At 44.9% G+C, this 18,629-nt stretch overlaps 1 protein-coding gene and 1 long non-coding RNA gene across 16 annotated transcripts in view; one reads left to right on the top strand and one right to left on the bottom strand.

Annotated features, from left to right (window-relative positions):
- Positions 1-2,491, bottom strand: part of LOC135409639 (uncharacterized) — a 78,439-nt gene extending 75,948 nt beyond the window's left edge. For 3 of the 8 annotated variants that reach the window (XR_010428291.1, XR_010428287.1, XR_010428292.1), the window contains exon 1: positions 2,268-2,490. This is a non-coding gene — a long non-coding RNA (uncharacterized LOC135409639). Of the gene's footprint in view, positions 1-1,600; positions 2,074-2,267 lie in introns of those variants that run through there. The other 5 variants (XR_010428286.1, XR_010428285.1, XR_010428293.1 and 2 more) reach the window with 5 other exon arrangements.
- KATNAL1 (katanin catalytic subunit A1 like 1) overlaps positions 2,170-18,629 on the top strand; it is a 43,227-nt gene continuing 26,767 nt past the window's right edge. Inside the window, exons 1-4 of one of the 8 annotated variants that reach the window (XM_064645449.1) lie at positions 3,637-8,399; positions 8,789-9,039; positions 10,283-10,366; positions 11,318-11,493. In XM_064645449.1, the coding sequence (XP_064501519.1) occupies positions 11,332-11,493 (162 nt within the window). In that variant the 5' untranslated portion in view covers positions 3,637-8,399; positions 8,789-9,039; positions 10,283-10,366; positions 11,318-11,331. Of the gene's footprint in view, positions 2,283-3,636; positions 8,400-8,474; positions 9,040-10,282; positions 10,367-11,317; positions 11,494-13,308; positions 13,401-15,124; positions 15,239-18,629 lie in introns of those variants that run through there. The other 7 variants (XM_064645452.1, XM_064645450.1, XM_064645451.1 and 4 more) reach the window with 7 other exon arrangements.

The following is an 18,629-nucleotide window of genomic DNA, read 5'->3' as shown; positions in this document are numbered from 1 at the left end:
TAACAGGTTTATGAACTTCTAATTGTCTGGCTGGACTAGATGACCTCCTGAGGTCCCCTCCAACTTGAATTATCCTAATGTGTATGGCTAGGAACCTGGAGATACAGTTCTCTTCCTCCTGACCCAGTTACTTAGCATATCTTGGCAAACTGTGCAGACCCATGCATACCAAAATTTCCCTCTGAGGGATCCAACTGGTATTGCTCTGGAGTTGAGTAACTGCTTTTCAAAGGGAGGTCAGCAGTAGTATGGGTATCCTCTGCCATGAGGAAGCAGCCCTGCTCGACTCAAGCATTACTAAAAAAAGGGATGGGGGAAAAGAAATCACCAACCAAACAAATAGAGCTTATGACCAAATAACCAACCTTCTCTGTGTCACGATTTCCTAGCTGGGGGATACAACCCTCACACAAAGCGGCTAATGTGTTGCCTTATGTGATAAGAGGTACATAGCCTAGTGGGAAGGGATATTATGGCAGTGTTGGGAACAGGCTGCTTATCATCTGCTCTCCCTAAGAAACACAGAACTCTGCAAGGTCTGCACAGTATCTATGCTTTTGGGTATGTGAAAAACCAGCAGGAATTGATGTCATGGGCAGGCAAGTTTGAAAAAATCTGGAAAAGGGGGAAGCCAGAGTTGCAGCTGTTATGAATTCATCACGATTTTGGCCCCAGTTCTAAAATAGTCACAAAGACATAAGAATCTCCACATGATTTTGAGGGAAGCAAGATCTGTAGATACACGAGTGACACATTCATACATGCGGTATTGTTTAAGAGGCATACTGAGCTTTTAGTTTCAAACCCTGCTCTTTCACTTCTGTCAGTTAACATTTCTGAGAACCTTATTGTGAGATACGACCTCATGCTGCTACCTTAAAGTAACTACAACAGACATTTTCTGGAGAAATCACGTACTACTATAGGGAGTGTTCACAAGGTCATCATCACTGGGACACTCTCAGAGATGTCACACAGCAGTTCCAGCAGCAAGGACTTGCTGCAGTGGTGCAGCTGCACATAGAAACACAGCTCGGATCCGCTGGGATCTCAGCTGGCTGTTCCTGCCTCCACATCTACTCTGCCTTCCTCTGCAGTAGTTCTGCAGGCTCAGCTAATGAACGAACTTCATCCAGATGAATTTGGGTAATTTTTTGGAGGGGCATTACTGCCTTTCCACCAGGTCGGATCCCAGGCTTGCCTTGCCAGATGGCAACATCAGTGTTGTTGTAGTGTAAATAATAAACAGGAAGGCATGGTCATGATCAGAGAGGAATGCAGGACTGCCCTTTTTGGTGGCAATACAGACAGGTCCAGGAATAGGGCAAATAGGGCAAATCCCCAAATCTGTTCCTCTACTGTACTATAAAAGCAATTAAACCACTATAGCAAAGATAGTGTTCAGTGCCCTTCTGTGTGTCCATGCAAGACAAATGCACATTCTGCCTTTCCCAGCCGCTCCCTCAGCCGAGGTGGAGGCAGACGAGGACTGCATTCAGAGTGGGAATGAGCTCTGAATGTGAAGTCAGAGCTCTTCTCGGCGATGCTAACCACTAGGACACGAGGCAACGGGCAGAAACTGATGCACAGGAAATTTCACCTGAACGTGAGGAAGAACTTCTTTACTGTGCAGGGGACCGCGCAGTGGAACAGAGAGGCTGTGGAGTCTCCCTCACTGGAGATATTCAAGAACCGTCTGGACACAGTCCTGTGCCATGTGCTCTAGGATGACCCTGCTTGAGCAGGGAGGCTGGACCAGATGCCCCGCTGTGGTCACTTCCAACCTGACCCATCCTGTGATCCTGTGTGTTCGACCACTCCGACTGGAGCACGGGCGCAGCGCGGCGCAGCGCAGGGCCGGCGCTCAGCAGCCAGCCTGGGCGCTTAGCTCTGGCACTCGCTCCTCTGCTCCCCGGACGGGCACTGCGCCGCTCGCGCAGCAATCGGGACGCTCTCCGCCCGCCTCTGCCCAGGATGCTCGGCACGGAGCCCTCTCGAGAGCTGCCAAACGCGGGCTGGGCGGCGGCGCCCGCAGCCACCTCCGCCGGCCGGATGCGGCGGGCGCGCTCCGGAGGCCGGAGCCGCGGTGGCGGTGCCGTCCCCTCCCTCCCCGCGCCCGCCGCCGCCATGGCAACCGCCCGTCGCCGCGCGCGCGCACCCCCTTCTCTTCCCCGCCCGCCCCCCGCGCCTCGGCCCCCCCGCCCCGGGCTGACAGAGCAGCAGCGCTGCGCCCCCTCCCCGCGCCGCTCCCGCCCGCGGACACGCACCCCCGGCTCTCCCAGGTAACGGCAGGGCCCGGTGGCGGGGCAGCCCCTCACGGCGGCGCTGCCTGCAGCGGGCGGCAGCTCGAACCCCGCCGCGCTGAGGGAGGCGGCGGGGATGGGGGGGAACCAGCAGTAGAGGCTGGCGGAGGGGTGGGGTGGGGGGTCCCCCCCGCTCCCGCGGAGCGTGCCGGGAAGTGTAGTCCGCGCCCCCCCGCCGGGCGCTGGGGGCTGCCGGGAGAGGCCGCGGGGGAGAACTACAGCTCCCAGCGGCCTCGGCGGAGGGGGGCAGATGGGTGCTGTGGAGGAGACCCCTGTGGGGAGGGGGAGGCTCGCTCTGAACGAGGGCGCTGAGGGTGCTCATCCGTCCGGAACAGCGAGGGCAAAGCCCCTGTGCCGCCGCCGGGAGGGAGGGGCTGGAGGGAGGGGCGGCGCGGCAAGGCCGGCTGCGGGGGGTGGGCGCGGGGCGTTGCGGGGCTCTCGGGAAGGAGGCGGGGGTTGCGCGGGGGCTCTGCGGCTGCGGAGGGGAGGCGTGAGGCGGGGTGCGGGGGTGCGCGAGAAACCCGGGTGGGGGAGTGCGGTTCGGGGGTGCGGCGGGGCAGGATGGGTTGGGTGGCGTGTGAATGCCAGTGGAGGACTCCGTTGGAGGCTGAGGACAGAAAGAGTCCATGGGAACGAGGAAAGAGACACATGGGAACGTAGGTGGATAGATGGATGGGAGAGATGTGCCGGAGGAGGAGTGACAGAGCAGATGGGAGGGCAGGGATGTGCAGAAGGCAGAGCAGACTGGAGGCCGGGTGATGGGTGCGGAGGAGGCAATGGTCAGAGTGAGGCCTGCAAAGTTTCTCCAAGTAGTTGAGTTTATAGTTTCCAGTTTCATGTGTCCTACAACCACGCTTAGGCTCTGTTGGTTTTGTTGCAGTAGTTGGTCCAGCCACAGTGTTACTTTTTTAAAAATAATTTTACTACATTTCTATTCCCCCTCCCCATTACTGTCATGATGTCAGTATTGGCATTTTTCCCTTTTTTCTCTCCATTTTCTCTGAAGACAGTTCTAGTGTTATTCTTTATCTTGTATTCTCCAATATGAGGGGGAATAAAATTTCAGTTTTTCTCATATATATGATATTCTCTCAATATCATACTTAAAATATACATGTTTATGTTTGGTATGTTAGAGGGTGTTATTTTTCCTTTCTGAAAATCTGTATCTTAAAAGCATCAGTGCATTAGTACTCCCTTGTATGTGAATATTGAATGTCTACTCCTACTACAGTTTCACATGTCACAAAGCTAGGTTTCTTTCCAAGGGATGTTCGATTTTTATTGCAATTGCAGATTGTTGAGTGGTTTGGGTTTTTCTGCCCTTTCCCCCACCCCTATGTCAGCTACATCCTAGGCAAGCTTAGGCTTCTTGCAGCTCCTGGTGCTTGCCAGCCTGCAGAAGTGAACATTGCAGCTGCAGCATGCTTCCAGGGTGCTTTGCTCTTGGAGACTTGGGCTTTTGAGCAGGTAATGGAGAGAAATGGGTCCTGCCCTGAACTGATCTCAATCTCAAGAAAGAGAATTAAATGGAAGACAAGGAAGCATCACCAGGCCTTTATCTGGTTTTCTGTGTAAATAAGTGTGGAAAAAAAAAAGCTCATTCTTCTGTGGATGAGCTGAGAAATCTGAAGACTAAAAGCAGCTCTGTAGCACTAAGAACAATATGCTAATTACTATATATTTAAAAGAATATATACTACTCTTTAGAACAATTCTAAAAAGCAAGATTCTAATTAAGAAATACACATTCTTAGTCCTAAGGACCCAATTCTTTGGAATTCAGAGAGGAGTTCAAAAGGTGGAAAAGTATTCAGGCCGAAATTCTGACCTCGTGAGTCAGGGTTATAAACACATGTGTGAGTCAATTAAACTTGCAGTTATTCGCGGCAGGTTTATCTGGGTTGTGGATTGGCTGCACTGGGAACATAGCAGCAGCAGAACTGAGTCTTTGTGGAGCTGACTATGGTTTGTCAGGGCTCCTGAGCTGCAGCATGGGGGGAACATGGGTGTACTGTGTCCAGGGCCAGGGTGCAGGAACAGTTTAACTCTATTGGCGCAGAGCCCAACCTAATAAACACTTTGAACCCGAGCTGGCTCTGCACAGACCCATCTTAGGAGTCTTTGGTGGCATGTTTGCTCTACCAGAAGTGCTTACACACGATATGCAGAGAAGCAAGTGGCTCCACAAAGGACCAGAGGGATTATTGACTTGTGCAGAGTTCCCTTTTGTTGAGCTCCAGACAGGCCCTGCGGAATCCTTCAGGTATCTAGGCCCTGCATTCTGTCAGAGGAAGGATCCATCACCTCAGGGCTGGTCCCACCTGAACACGGACTTGGGTTTGATGTGGCACTAATGCCAGAACACCTGGAGGCTGTGTTGGAGAGCAGAGAGATGTGTGGAGCCAGCCTGGGTCCAGCAGGGCTAAGACGGAGCATAAGCTAGCAAGCCTCTCACTGCCTGAACTGTGTATGTATGGAGTATGCTCCCCAGAGTGCCCCCCAGCATTTGTGTTAGCTGTTTCCCTTTATGTTATCTAGCCTGGCCAATGAACACCTCACTACCCCAAGTAATGGTGATGTGACCATATGGATGTGCCTGAAACTGGTGCATGAGGTGCCTGGAGAGGGATATGGTTTGCAGTCTTAAGGAATAGCACGGCCATCTCTGATTCTTCTCTTTCTAGTTCTTCAGAAAATTGTAATACAAAGGCTCTGCAAATGGCCATTTCATTCTCCAGGATACTTTCTGTTTGGTTTACCAAACTAATTAAATCTCAAATTTAAATCTCTAAATTAATCTCTAATTAAAACAATGACCAACTGTTTAGTGGTTTCTTATATGTTTACTTTTAACTTGTGGTGAATTTCTTTACTTCATTTGAAGATGGGGTTTTTTTTCACTTGCATTTAAAGTAACTCTCTGTTTTGAGTTAGCTCTCAGAAGATTTCACACAGAAATAGTTTGAGGCCTGCATGCATACTTCTTCCCACTTCCATACACATTTCCCCATTAACTCCACGTCTGCTATTGCAAAACAGAGTTTCAGTGCAAAGAAGCCAAAAAACAGCAGAAAGCAGTTAGCTGACTTGAGAGATCTCTTGGTGCTAGGTTTCCTGGGCTGTAGTATGTGTGTGTATGTTTTATCTGGCTGCTGCTTTGAAGAAGCCCAGGGTGTGAACACTCCAATGGCAACCCCCAGGGCCACTGCTGCAGTTGTAGCCGTTCGTGTCACTGCTGATGCACACAGCAAAAGGAAGAAAATAGCACTGGCACAGCACACTTCTCATCTCATTTAAATGTAGTTTAAATCCAATTCTGCTTTAACTGAGCCACAATCTTACTTATAGGTATATTTTTTAACAGGAGTTCTGATCCTGTGAGGTCATTATCGTTAGCTTCCACACCAGTCCCTGGGACCACAGCTGCATGTGTAAACAAAGCCATGTTAACAGGGAGAGATGGATTTGGCTGTGGAACTTGGCAAGCCTTTTGTTTGTTTGTATTTTATCTGACAGTGATCAGTTAAAATGTTGGTTTTGTCGTGCAAACGTAATGTCTGATAACTGTCAGCAGCATCAGTGATTGCATCTGAACAGGGACAATTAATTATTAGAAATGAAGACCAGTTGTTCTGCACCCAAGTCCAAAATAAAAGGAATAATGTTTATAATAAAGCAGGAAAGTCTTATTTAAATTTTTTTTGAACAATTGCGTTTTTAATAACTTATTCTTAAAAATCAAATGAAATACATCAAGCACATGAAAAAAATACAGTCTGTATTTCAGTCAGAAATAGACTTCTGTAGGCTTCTAGTAGGAACTGCGCATCATACAGGGAAAAATATTTTTTTCTTCCTCTGACAACAGTCCAGTTAGTATTGCTGTTTATGCTTTTCCAGGTAAGGCATTGTCATATAGTCACATGTCTCTGTTTTAACAACTTATAACTTTGAAGAGGAAACTGAAAAGAGGATCATTGTACTATTTGAAGCAAAGACATAATTGAGGGAGAGGAAGCTGAAACGGGTCAAAGCTGGCTTACAAAACCAATATGGCCTTAACCTGAGAAGTGCAGGTTTCAGTTAATTGCAAGGAAAAGCTTCCAAGCAGTAAGAGGAATTTGTGGAAAGAACAGGTTCAGTTCATTGCTTAGACTCTGGTAATGTAAATGGATGCACACAAAAAGTGGATAAATCTGAAAATCAACACCTCTTAACACTGAAATTTGCTTCCTTGCTTTACTCTGTGTGGCAATTGACCTGTTCTGGGGTTGTGCAGTGGCAGAGGATCATCCTGAGTCTGTCTTGTAGAAGTGGAAAATGTATAGGCATACCTCAGCATTGTATTCCAGCAGATGGTGCCTAACAGAGTGACTCTGTCTTGTAACATTAGTCGTGTCTCTTACATTGCATTTCGGGATGCCTGATATCGTGCTGCACAGCTGATTTACGGAAAATGAGAAACAGAATTAGTCACCAGTCTTCATCCGTGTATGTTCAGGCCATTCCAGATGTTCAGCTGTCCAGTCAGCAGTACTGTGTAACTGCTATGACCTGAGAGCACGTGTCCAACAATCTCAGGGAGTTGTGGAACATTTTTGCTTTGCCTGGGTAAAATTTTGATCAGAGAAAGGCACATGTCCAGAAAAATCCAGGTATAGTATAGCCCTATCAGTGAGGAATTAACATCTGATTTGGAGAAAAGTCTGATTAGCAGACATTAAATAAAGCTTGATGAGACTATTGAAACAATGAGAGTAAAGCAAAAAAGAGTAACACCTCATTATGTGAGTCATCTATCCTGTTCAAGAGTTGAATGCTTGTGGAGAAAATGGGATGCAGTTGTGTTACTGATTGTGTCAAAACACATGCATAAAAAAGACATGTAAAGATAGCAGAGATGCCTTCTGTTTTGGCACTTGCAGAGTGATGTTCGGGATCAAACAATAGGATGAGCCCTGCTACAGACCCCCTCTGTAGGAGAGGGCATTTGCTGCCTTTGGTACCTCTGTGGTGAAGTAGTGCTGAGGAACATGGGCTGAAGTGGGTCAGTCGTCCTGTATTCATTCTCACTGGTGTTGCAGACAAGTTTGCTAAGCAAGCCGTCCCCCTTTGCCTGTCCTTCACACAGTCACTGTATCTGCCTCTGGAAATACTCGTGTGTGTATAATGCTTTACTGTTAAAATAGAGACTGTCTCTTGGATCTTGCTCAATTGTGCATTGCTTTAGTTCTGGGAGAAAAATTCTTTTCTGACCCCAGATAGGGATCAGCTCAGCTTATGCTCCAAAGAATAGAGATTAATATCCCCTATGACCTTTTAGCCTGGCTGCTGCAAGGTTTTTAACAAGTGGGCTTAAGACCCCATGTGTGGCAGCTATGCCAGCATGAATGTCTGTAATGTCTCTTCTTGTCAATGATCCGTGAACTAAGGAATCTCCAAGGATATCTTGACGTGCAGTGGAGCTGTTACGGTCTAGTGCAGGAAAGAAGCACGCAATGATAGAATGAAAAGCTGGTGTCACAAGTAATGTGTAAGCTGTTGTAAATGTACTTGACAACAGTTGTCCCTGGCTGCATATTTACTTAAAAAATGTGGCTATGATATGGTAGGAAAACCAAATATTGAAACAAAACCTCAAGTAACAAACAATGAAATGCACTATTTAGGATTTCTGTATTTCTGGTTCCTTGGATGTTTCTGGTGTTGTATGAACTCTATAATATAATGTAGAACAGATAATAAAAAATGAGTACATGACATGAAAAAGCCTCCACCTACCTCTAGCTACTTCTTCCTCCCCACCCTTGACGCATAGGCTGTCCAGAAAACAACTCATAAGGGAATTCCTTCCTAAAAATAATTTTTTCCTTAATTTTGGACATATTTGTTTTGATTTGCTTTGGTTATTCTGAAGTGATGTTACCGTCACTGGTGTGGATAAGAGGTTTGTATTTTGTTTAAACCATTCTTAGCTATTACTTTAAAATAGCCATACTTTTTTTCAGTAGAATCTCAGAGAACTGCCCAGGATCCCAGAGAAGCACTGATTTAGGACTGAGGTCTACAGCTGCTGTTTCAAACATGGCTCAGGTATATGGGTGATGTTATATTCACCTTCTCAAGCTATATGGCCTGCTTTTGTGTCTAGGGTAGGTGATAAGTAAAAACTGAAGTGCCTGAATCTAAGAGAAAGATCCAGAGGCTTTTGTCAGCCTAGCTCTGGAGATATTGACCACTCAGTAGGTACATAGGTGTAAGTCCACCAGACTCCCTGTGTACTCCCAAGTTTCAGTGCCTGTTGATGTTTGTAAGCTCACCAGTGTGACACTAGGCATCAAGCTCTTGCTTAAGCTTCAGTGTCAGCAGCATGAAGCTAGAAGCCCCCAAACTCTTGGTAGCTGGAGGAAATGGGACAGTTTCGTTTGGTTTGCTCCTGCAGTTTTAAGACCATGTAAATTTTTCTGCCTCCTGCTTCCCAGCTCCCTTGTGAAACCACTCTCCTGAAGTGGGCATGTGTTTGCGTGGCTCCTATGCCTTGCCTCCTGCCCATGGATTGGCTCAGCTTTCATCAGATACAGAGACAAGGAGGCTGTGTTCTCTGCTGAGCAGGGGACTCTTCTGGAATCAAGGCGACTTCGATGTGAGTGTCACTCTTCTTAAGGCAAAAGGAAGTTAAACATGCCCATAGGGTGGAAACTAGCTGTACCAAAGAGACACAAGAGGTTGTAAAGTAATTATGTTCTGTTTAGTGGAATGCTAGGAATTGAATGCAACCTTTCCTTAGAAATTATTTATTCTCTCTTTTTCACTGCATGTGGGGAAAACCTCCAGAGATTTGAGGGCTGTTTTCCTTAAGGTGACAGGCTGGTTGTGTAGGACTTGGATGTGTTTGAAGACAGGTCAATGGATTCTGCCCCAGGTGATGTTTTGTTCATTTATAAGTTGATTCATCAAATCTGAATGGGTTATAATCTATATTCAGTTCCTATATTTTTATCCATTTCCATTGCAATGTGAGTGACATCAGTTTTTTTCCTATTAGTTATCATCTTCTGTATTTAAAATTAAATGGTCTTAATTGCCTCAGAGCTAGAGCTCTCTAATGATATATCCTGCCTATATCAGGATATATCAGCACTGACAAAAGAAACTTAGAGTTGTCGCCCTTTCCACCTTAGGCTTTCTCCTGCCCACAGGTTTTTAACAGACAATGGGAATGATGTGCAAGCTGAAATGTGCAGCACTGCACGACGACAAGTAAGCCCCAGTATGTCCTGCTGTGCTGCGTGGAGTGTCAACTGTGGGGTAGCAGCATGTTTTTGCCATCAAAATCTTCAGCCATGTGGAACCTGTGTGAGCTGTGGGTTTAAGTGAGGGTGACAGGCTTCCGTGGCTTACTTGCAGGGAGCAGGAGTGACGAGGTGGTGGAGCAGACCTGATGTGCAGCTGCAGGCAGCAGTGAGGATCATCAGTTTGGCACTGTTGGGAGGTGGGGCGTGTGTTTGCTAGAGGCAGCATTCAGGGAGGGTAGAATGAAAGTCATGGGGATATCTGTTTAAATTGTCATAGGTTTGAATTCTGCTAGGCACAAGGGAATACAAAGGCATAAGACACATCCTCCTTAGTCCATCTTGATCTCATCTTGTTAGTTTATAAACTCTACCAACAATTTTATAACCCACCAGGATGTAAAAGATTGTTTCTCCCTGTTCTGGCTTCTGTCTGCTACCACCTGTTCCTTCTGTGTGTACCCCCTGCACCACAGGCTGTCTTCAGCTGTGCAGCCTGAACTGTGTGCTAGGCCAGGCCCTATCTGATTGTATCCTGCATTCCCTGTTTCTTCACCTCCTTGGTCTTGCCAAACCTTTGATGCAACTGGTGGACAACCCTCCTGAGCTGGCCTCCTCCCTCTTGATTAGTGCAACTCTGCATTGCATAGCTGTGAATTGCAATTTTTTATTTTTGATTTCCAGAGGTTTATATCTGGGTCAATGTCAGGGACCCCACCTGTCCTGAGTCAGAGACCAAGGGAAAAGAACTGATGCTCTTTTTGTGTGGTAAGGACTTAGAATTTTGGTCACATGAGATTCAGATAAAAGGGTGGGCAGTGCTTTGATCTTCAACCTTAAATACAAACCTAGCTGTACAACACAGCTTACTTCTGAATGTGTGGGTTATTGCTTTTTTGTGCATTATACTGCTTTCTTGAATGGTTACTGGGAGAAACTGGGCTGTGGGTTTGCCTTAAAGTCATGCTGCAATTTACTACTTGTATAAAAAAGTTAGTAGAATCTGTAAATCTTAAACTGTTTTGAGGACTAGGGAAGGCATAGTTTGGGAATCACTGTTCTAAGGAATCGTAAATTTGGATTGCTAACTGTGCCATAAATCCCAAAGTGACGTGTTAAATTTAATGAAAAAATTCAAGTCGGGATGTGGATGTTAGAGTACTTTGAAGGAATATTTGAACAGAGTGAGGCTCTCAGCTTTGTCTGTAGTAGAGCAGTCATTCAACCATATCATAATCTTATTAGGATGAGGGCTCTTGAAAGTGCTAAGCACAGACTTCCCTGATGCTGGTTGGCATATTTAGGCACATATGTTATACACCAGTATAAAAGCAATTTAATGCCTCGTGTGATTTGTGATTCATGGGTTGATAGCTACCAGTATATCGTAGTGATCTGCAGATTAAAGTTTGGTTTGTTGGGTTCAGTGTGGGTAGGGCATTTAATTTTCTTGAACTAATTTAACAGAATTGGGGCCAAAGGCATTAAAGAAGTTGTATTTTTTATCACCATAAAAGAGTTATGATTCATGATTTGAATCCATAGGCTAGTAAAGAGAAATCTAGAGTTAAATGGTTGTAGAAGAGTGGGACTGGATGTGAATGGGGGGCAGAAAGACACAATTCAGCTATGAGAATAAAAACAAAACTAAATTGTCATGGTCTGAATTATTCTACAGCACATAAATTTCATTTTTCTGACGATTATGTTCTCTTTTAGATTTCTGAGTGAAGATGAACCTGGCAGAGATTTGTGATAATGCCAAAAAAGGAAGAGAATATGCACTCCTTGGGAATTATGACTCTTCTATGGTGTATTACCAGGGTGTCATCCAGCAAATCCAAAGACATTGCCAGTCAATCAGAGATCCAGCAATTAAGGGCAAATGGCAACAGGTAGGGTGAAATAAGGTTGCCTTTATTCTATTACTTGATATTTGAAAAACCCACTATACTTCCCAAACCTTTTAAGATGTAGAGGACTTATATTTCAGTGAAGTTTGCAACACTGTTTTTTCAAATATTTTGTCTATATGTATGGGAAAATAATTTTTGTAGCATGTTCAAAAGGCACTCTGTTGTTCTAATTGAATCAATTTTTTTGTTGTTTTAACTTAGGACGTCTGTCTGATTCCCAGTCTGTTTGTGTGTGCATACTGTCTGTGACTGCCTACTTTGGAAAAACTGGGGACTTCCTTTTACCATTTTATCTTTTGACCATCTAATGTCCACTAAACGAAGATGTGAGTGGGTTGTTTAGCATCGCTAGAATGGTTGTCTGAATAGCAGTTTACTATAAGGCTACAGTGCACAAATTTGGATAAGGTTTCTAAAACTTCAACTAATACTCTTAACCTGAGTCTTGCACACATCCATCTCCCCGCTAAACAGAGTACCGTTGAAGCCAAGGAAGTAATCCGTAGGTGAAATGTAAGAACCCCAAGCACCTCCATTTAACACTTTCGGTGTTTGTCTTACATTTTTGGTCTCGTTTTTCATGGTAGAAAATGTGTTCCATAAAAAAAAAAAAAAAGTAGGAAAACCACATAAAGTGTTTTCCAGAATAAAGAATTCATGTGGCATAAATACTTTGTTTTGAAAGAATGACATAGCTCCCATAAGGGATTAAATTTTGCAGTAGGTAGCTGAAGAGATGGTTTCAAGAAGAGTTTTTCTAAATATTATATGTTTAAGTGATATCACTTAAAAACAAGCAAATTTTCCTTTTTATTGCAGCAGGTGATTTGGTCATGGGTTTGTGCTCGAAACATCTGACACTAATGTAGAGTATTTTGTGTACTGTTAGCAACAACACCGTTAGCAATCACATTGTAATAACAGTACTGTTCATTGGTGTTTATCATAGAACTGTAGAAGTCTGTTTATTAGCAGCTTGTCTGCAAAGCATGTGCATGCACAAGCATCAGCAGTAGTACCTACCTTTCCTGGTGATGTAGTAAGCTGAATGTTGTACAGGAGATACTTGTACTTGTTCAAGTACTTGTATTCAAGCTCTTCCCCACCCCTGTACATGCTGATACAAGGTGTTCATGCCCAGTGCGTGTCCTTAGTTCCTGCCAAACTTGTAGCTGACGTGAAGGTAAACCGTGAGGCTTTCCTCATTCTGCAGCTCCATCACTGCCTTGTCTTCACATCTAGTATTTACTGTTTCCTCTGATCAAATTGGTTCTTCCACTAAACATTTAACAGCTCTTATCTTGTGAAGGTCACTTCAAATCTTGTGCTATTGTGTGTTGTTTGAACTGCTTCAGAGAAGCCTATGCACCATGGAATTTGTGCTGCACTTTGGAGACAAGCCTCACATACAAAAGAACCATTAACACAGTTTCCAGGATTATTCCCTGGGGAAGGCAGCCGTCTCTCTAGCAGAGGATCTGAAGTTGGCATCTTCTCAGAAATTATCCCTTTTAGGTAAAAGAAGAATGGCCCTGACCATGTCCCATAAATGCTTTAGAGAAGTGTCTCCGGAAAGATCAGCAGCAGGTAGGGTAGCATCTGTTACGCTGTGCGCTCATGTGAATTCTGAAACTTCCCAACACAGAGGTGGCAGATGAGCTTTGTCAGAATATTGCTTTGCCATTATTGATGCCGGTCTTGGCTCGGGGACAAACACCAAAAAGCAAGAAGTGTGATTGAAAAAAAAAAGAAGGGCTTCATCCCTTGGCTGTTTGCCTTCTCATTCATTTATAGGAACAAAATGATACGACCCTGAGAGCAAACGATGCAGCCCTGGAACCACTTCTCCATACCTGCACCTGAATGGTTTGGTGACACCTATAGAGGTAGACCTACTTTCTTACACACTCTTCATAAATGTTGCGCTTTCTCACTCCTTGAGACAGATTAAGAGGGAGTCTGATGATGTGGATGTTAGCGCTACTTTCCAGCTCCAACAGCACCTACATCCAAATGGTCAGTCACATTCAGTATCTGTCTTGACAGACAACCTGTTCTGAAAAAAATTTAACCCAAAAGTTGGGTCACAAGAAGCATTCATTCACAATATTAAAATATTATTTTTAGATCATTCTCCTTAAAGAGTTACGCCATACACATTATGTAAGTTTAGCAAAATTCAGGTCTAACCCACTTGTGCAGAAGCAAAAGATTCCCATACCTGTGTGCTGCGTGCAATGGGCTGGAGAAGCAAAGCAACTCTTAGGTCATGGTTAAGGGGATTAACGCAGTTGATTTTTACCTGAAATTCTGTCTCCTCTAGCATATGAAACTAGCTTATTCCTTAGGTTCTTCAGTTTCTCCATCTGAGGAATCCAAAGAGGATTATACAAATGGCATTGGTACCTTTTGAAGGTGGCATTTAGCAATCACTAGCAGACACTGAGTGGGTAGAGCTTTTACTGTTGGGAGTGGTCCACAGCATGAATGTCCATGTAGATAAGTGCTTGTAGGCAAAGATTCTTACTTACAGCAGTTATTCTGTGGGATGTACTCTCTGCACACGCATTCACAATCTTGAACCTTCTGAAGGATTCCTGGGACACCAACTGACAGTATGAAGCATACCCTTCCTTTCTGTATGTTTGTATGCAGCGAACTAACAGGGTGTTTGTCCTACTGCTACTTCTGAGGCAGAGAACTCAGTTTCAGATGTTTGCATACATTTTCCCTCATAAAACAGAAATGTTCATATGAGGAACATCTCAAAGAATAGTACGAGCTGTGACTCTGCAGCTTACCAGCTCACACCTCTTACATGCACCATTGTTCTTCCTGTTTGGTCTCTTCTCTACAGTGGGTGCTCCATCCTGAGTAGGTATCTCATGCCTAGTGGATCTGTTTTGTTGCCTTGTGTACTACAGAGGATTTTTCCAGCAGTTTATTGAGCAGTGCAGAAGCAGAGGTGAACCAGAAGTAGTTGGGATTTTGAGTCAGATACTCTAATGGATCTACCTCTCTTTGCTTAGGTGTCATCGTTTTCAAATTTCAACAGGTTGGTCTGGTCAGAATGATATTCTGTGTAAATATTTGGTGGGTTATATTTCATGTCGCACAATCAGACTGCTTCAACTTTGCAACCGGGCACCTTGATTACAAGGATTCCTTTTGCTTGGTGCTGATAGTTAGGATGAAGAGAAATATGAACATGGTAACATCTGCTCCCCTGGGAACAACTGACTGGCTCAGTTACACTTGATGCAATACTGCCTCTGGGAATTCAAAATTAGTGCTGACCATGGGAGAGGGATTTTGTTATTAGTCTGGCACAACCTGCAGAACTTCAATAGGGCAAAAGATGCATGCTTTGGAGGGTGCACCAAAGTAGATATGTGACAGCATAAGAATTCCCCTGATCCCTTGGAAAATTCACTGCTATTGATCATCTATTGACTAGCTTGTCTTGGGGATATCAAGGGTGACCTGCTCTTAAACCCTTACTTGTTTTGCATCCAGGGAGTTCCCAGCTTATTCTTGGGTGGGCTGAGTGTAGCTCCACTCTTATTCTCACTCCTAGGCCTCCTGAGCTCATTTGAAAAAGAAAAAGTCACTTTGTTGTGCTTTGAGGTTTGACTGACAGGTTGGCATATTCATCTATGTAAGTACAGACTGGGACTGGAAAGATTTAAAACCAGAAGCAACTCATTCTTACCAACACCAAAAGGTAGGTTTACTCTCATGACCGCTACTGTGAACTTTACTTGTGTTGACATTCTCCCTGTTTATTCTGAGAGTTTCTTGGCTGTTGAAGTCTTTTTACTAGACAGCTGGCTTGTAGGAAAGAGCTGCTTCAGTGACAGTTCAGCAGCTGCAGAATGACAGCAGAGCATGCCCCCGGGAGATAGTACTGGCTTACAACAAGGCCAGCGGCTGTCGAGCAAAACCTGCTGTGTGTTATAACCATGTGCTCTGTGTTGCACAATAGCTGAGAGCACAGGAGCAGCAGCCAGAGCTGAGGCAGTTCAATGATTTTCTGAACCCTCGGAGCAGCCAGCAAAGCACCCTTATTGACAATGGTCACTGGTGCAGGTGATTAGGTGCACGGTACTCTTGCTTCAAGAATAAAGGATGATTTTTACTTTTTGTTATTTTAAGCACATTTCAGTCAATCTATGCTTATGTTGTTTTTGCTTCATGACTGTTTTGTTAACATTTAGTAGGTTATTTCATGATTAATTAAGGAATATTCTGCAGGTAACTAATGAATATTTGTGATTATAGGAGCTATACCTTCACTCCATGGAATCAGACTGCATTACAGGGCATTCGTTTTGGATATGGTTTAGGGAATTGTTATTTTCACTTTTTGAAAAACAGAGCTTGAACAACTAACACTAATTGCAGGTGGTAACTTCAGATTTGGAAAATATTTCTGTAGAAACTTGATTGGTTTTGTTTCAGCATAATAGAATTAAAAAAAACCCCACACATTATTTGTATTTACCAAGATACAGATACCCATGCTCATTGCTATGAGAAGTTGTGTAGAAGTACAAGCTCTAGCATAGCACGTAAGAGCTGGTGATGTCAAAGTTACAACAGCTGCTAGATGGTGAAATACAAGGGTTCTCCCTGAAATGAGTTTTGGAACTACAACTGAGAAAGGATGAACTCAATGCTTGATCATTGTTTTTATATCCATATATTAGGATGAGTTTTCTGCTTGGTTACTGTAAATCCTTGTGGCTGGAATGTCAAAACAAAGCTGTGGGGCCGTCGTCTGAGCTGAAAGACTTTTTGTTGGGCTTTCCAACATCGTGCAGTGCTCACAATGCTGCTTCAGTGGAGGAGGTGATGTGGCTGGTAGGGGCAGCTGGTGTACCAGAGCATGACTGTGGAGAGCAGACAGTTTCACATGGTAGCTGAACCCGGCTAACATCCTGCCATGCCCAGAGAGGCCAAGCTCTTCTCCACCTCGTCTTCCCTCCAGTCAGCACCAGCTTCTCTCCCTCCTCTTCTTTCTGCCATTTTTTTTCCCCTGGAATTCACCTGATCACAGGATAGTGTGCAAGTGCAGCTTGCTAACCCAGCAGAAGTGTCCTTTATTTTCTTTCACCCTCCTAGGCCAGCTTCTTGCTATTTTACCAAGCTGTCTTACCGTATTGAGATGCCAGAATTGGATCCAGGAGAGCAGCTTCTGTGGTTTTGCAGAGTGTGGCTGGGGAGAAGAAGTGAATTGAGTTCTTCCTATTTGGCAGTGGTGAGCTGCTAAGTTGGCCCACGCTATGTCCTGAAACTGCTTAAACATAAATAACCTGAAAGCTTTCTTCAGGCTCTATACAACCTGTGCAGGAGCCCCCTGAGGGTTCTGGCACCCAAGGGTGTGTGTGATGGAGGGCAAAGAGACTAGGTAAGTCCAGACAAATGATTTTCCTGATTGCAGCCTTCCTAGGTTTCTTCAGAGTAGCGCTGATCACTCAAAGACTCTGCTCAGTCTACTTCATAATACAGCACAGCCTTTCTTGGCTCATGTCTGGGTTGTTTCTCAACTGCAAGAAAGTCATTCTGCACCTATTTCATCTGACTCAGTTTCTTTAAGGAGTTTATCACTGGTTTTGCTTTGTGGTCCAGTTGTTTAAGCACACTGAGGTTTCTTTATTGGTTGGTTTGCCAGGTACTGACTAAGCAAAAGAGTGGTTATTTTGGAGTTTGATCTGCTCAGGTCTGGCTAAGAGATGGATAGCAGATGTTAGTTCGTTTTTGTCTTCCAAGGCATCAAAGAATCACTTTCCCTTGGTTTTCAGATACCATCCTCCTTGCTGGTCCAGCGAGCTGCATGACAGCACTCTGGCCATCAATGCTAAAAAGTTGTTTTCCACCAAATTTTCTGCATGTGTTGGAAGGCTGATAGAAGGAATCCTGTCAGTACTCCTAGAGTAGGAAGCGGCTGTCCCTTGTGGAGCAGTGCCCTGGAGGATTTATGCTGTATCATTCCTTTGTACCTCACAGCAGCTGTTTGGCTGGATTTATTTTTGGATGGGGGGGATTGCGTGTTAGACAGTTTGAAGGAACTGAGTTAGTAATCAATCACATTTGTAACTCAGCTGGAAGCTCTCACACTGGGGAATGTGTCTGCTGATTGTGTGATGAGAAAGCAAAGAGAGCAAAGCAGGGTAGGAGCAATCCTGCCTGAGCTGGATATCTCATGGCTTTGAAAAGATAGTTACCCCATCTGGAATGAGCAAGAGGGCTGCTTTGCCCTGAAAAATGATCAAGTTCTTCCTGTACCTAAGGCTCCTTTTGTACAGATGCACGTAGAGCTTCTGATAAAGTAAGTGCAGTGTTGCAAGAACTGTGCAGGGCCGTGGGGATTTACCCTTCTCTTTGCCTCTGTCGATACTAGTATCTTGCTGATGGCAGTCACATATAGAATCATAGAAACTCTCCAGTTGGAAGGAACTCATAAAGATCATCGAGCCAACTCCCTGCTTCTCACAGGACTATCTAAAACTAAGCAACATGACTAAGAGCACTGTCTAGACACCCCTTGAACTCTGGCAGACTTGGTTCCATGACTGCTTTCCTGGGGAGCCTGTTCCAGTGAATGACCATCCTCTCAGTGAAGAACCTTTTCCTAATGTCCAATCTGAACTTCCTTTGAAGCAGTTTCATTCCATCTCCTCGTGTTCTATCTCTGGCCCCCAGAGAGAGGAAATCAGCAGCTCCCTCTCTGCTGCCCCCCTTGAGGAAGCTGTATACTGCTGTGAGGTCACTCACAGCCTTCTCCAAGCTGAGCAAGCCAAGTGACCTCAGTTGCTCCTCCTAAGTCTTACCCTTGAGACCTTTCACCATCTTAGTTGCTCTTCTCTGGACACACTCTGATAGTCTGATGTCCTTATGTTGTGGTGCTCAAAACTGCACACAATATTCAAGGTGAGGCTGCATCAGAGCAGAGCAGAATGGGACAATCCCCTCCCTCGACTGGCTGGCAATGCTTTGCCTGATGCCCCCCAGGACACAGTTGGCCCTCCTGGCTGCCAGGGCACTGCTGACTCATTATTCAAGTTGCCATCTACCCAAACCCCCATATCTCTTTCTGTGAAGCTGCTCTTCAG

The sequence above is a fragment of the Pseudopipra pipra genome, chromosome 2 (assembly GCF_036250125.1).
Source record: "Pseudopipra pipra isolate bDixPip1 chromosome 2, bDixPip1.hap1, whole genome shotgun sequence".
NCBI lineage: Eukaryota > Metazoa > Chordata > Aves > Passeriformes > Pipridae > Pseudopipra > Pseudopipra pipra.
This window is presented reverse-complemented; position numbering and strand designations above follow the sequence as displayed.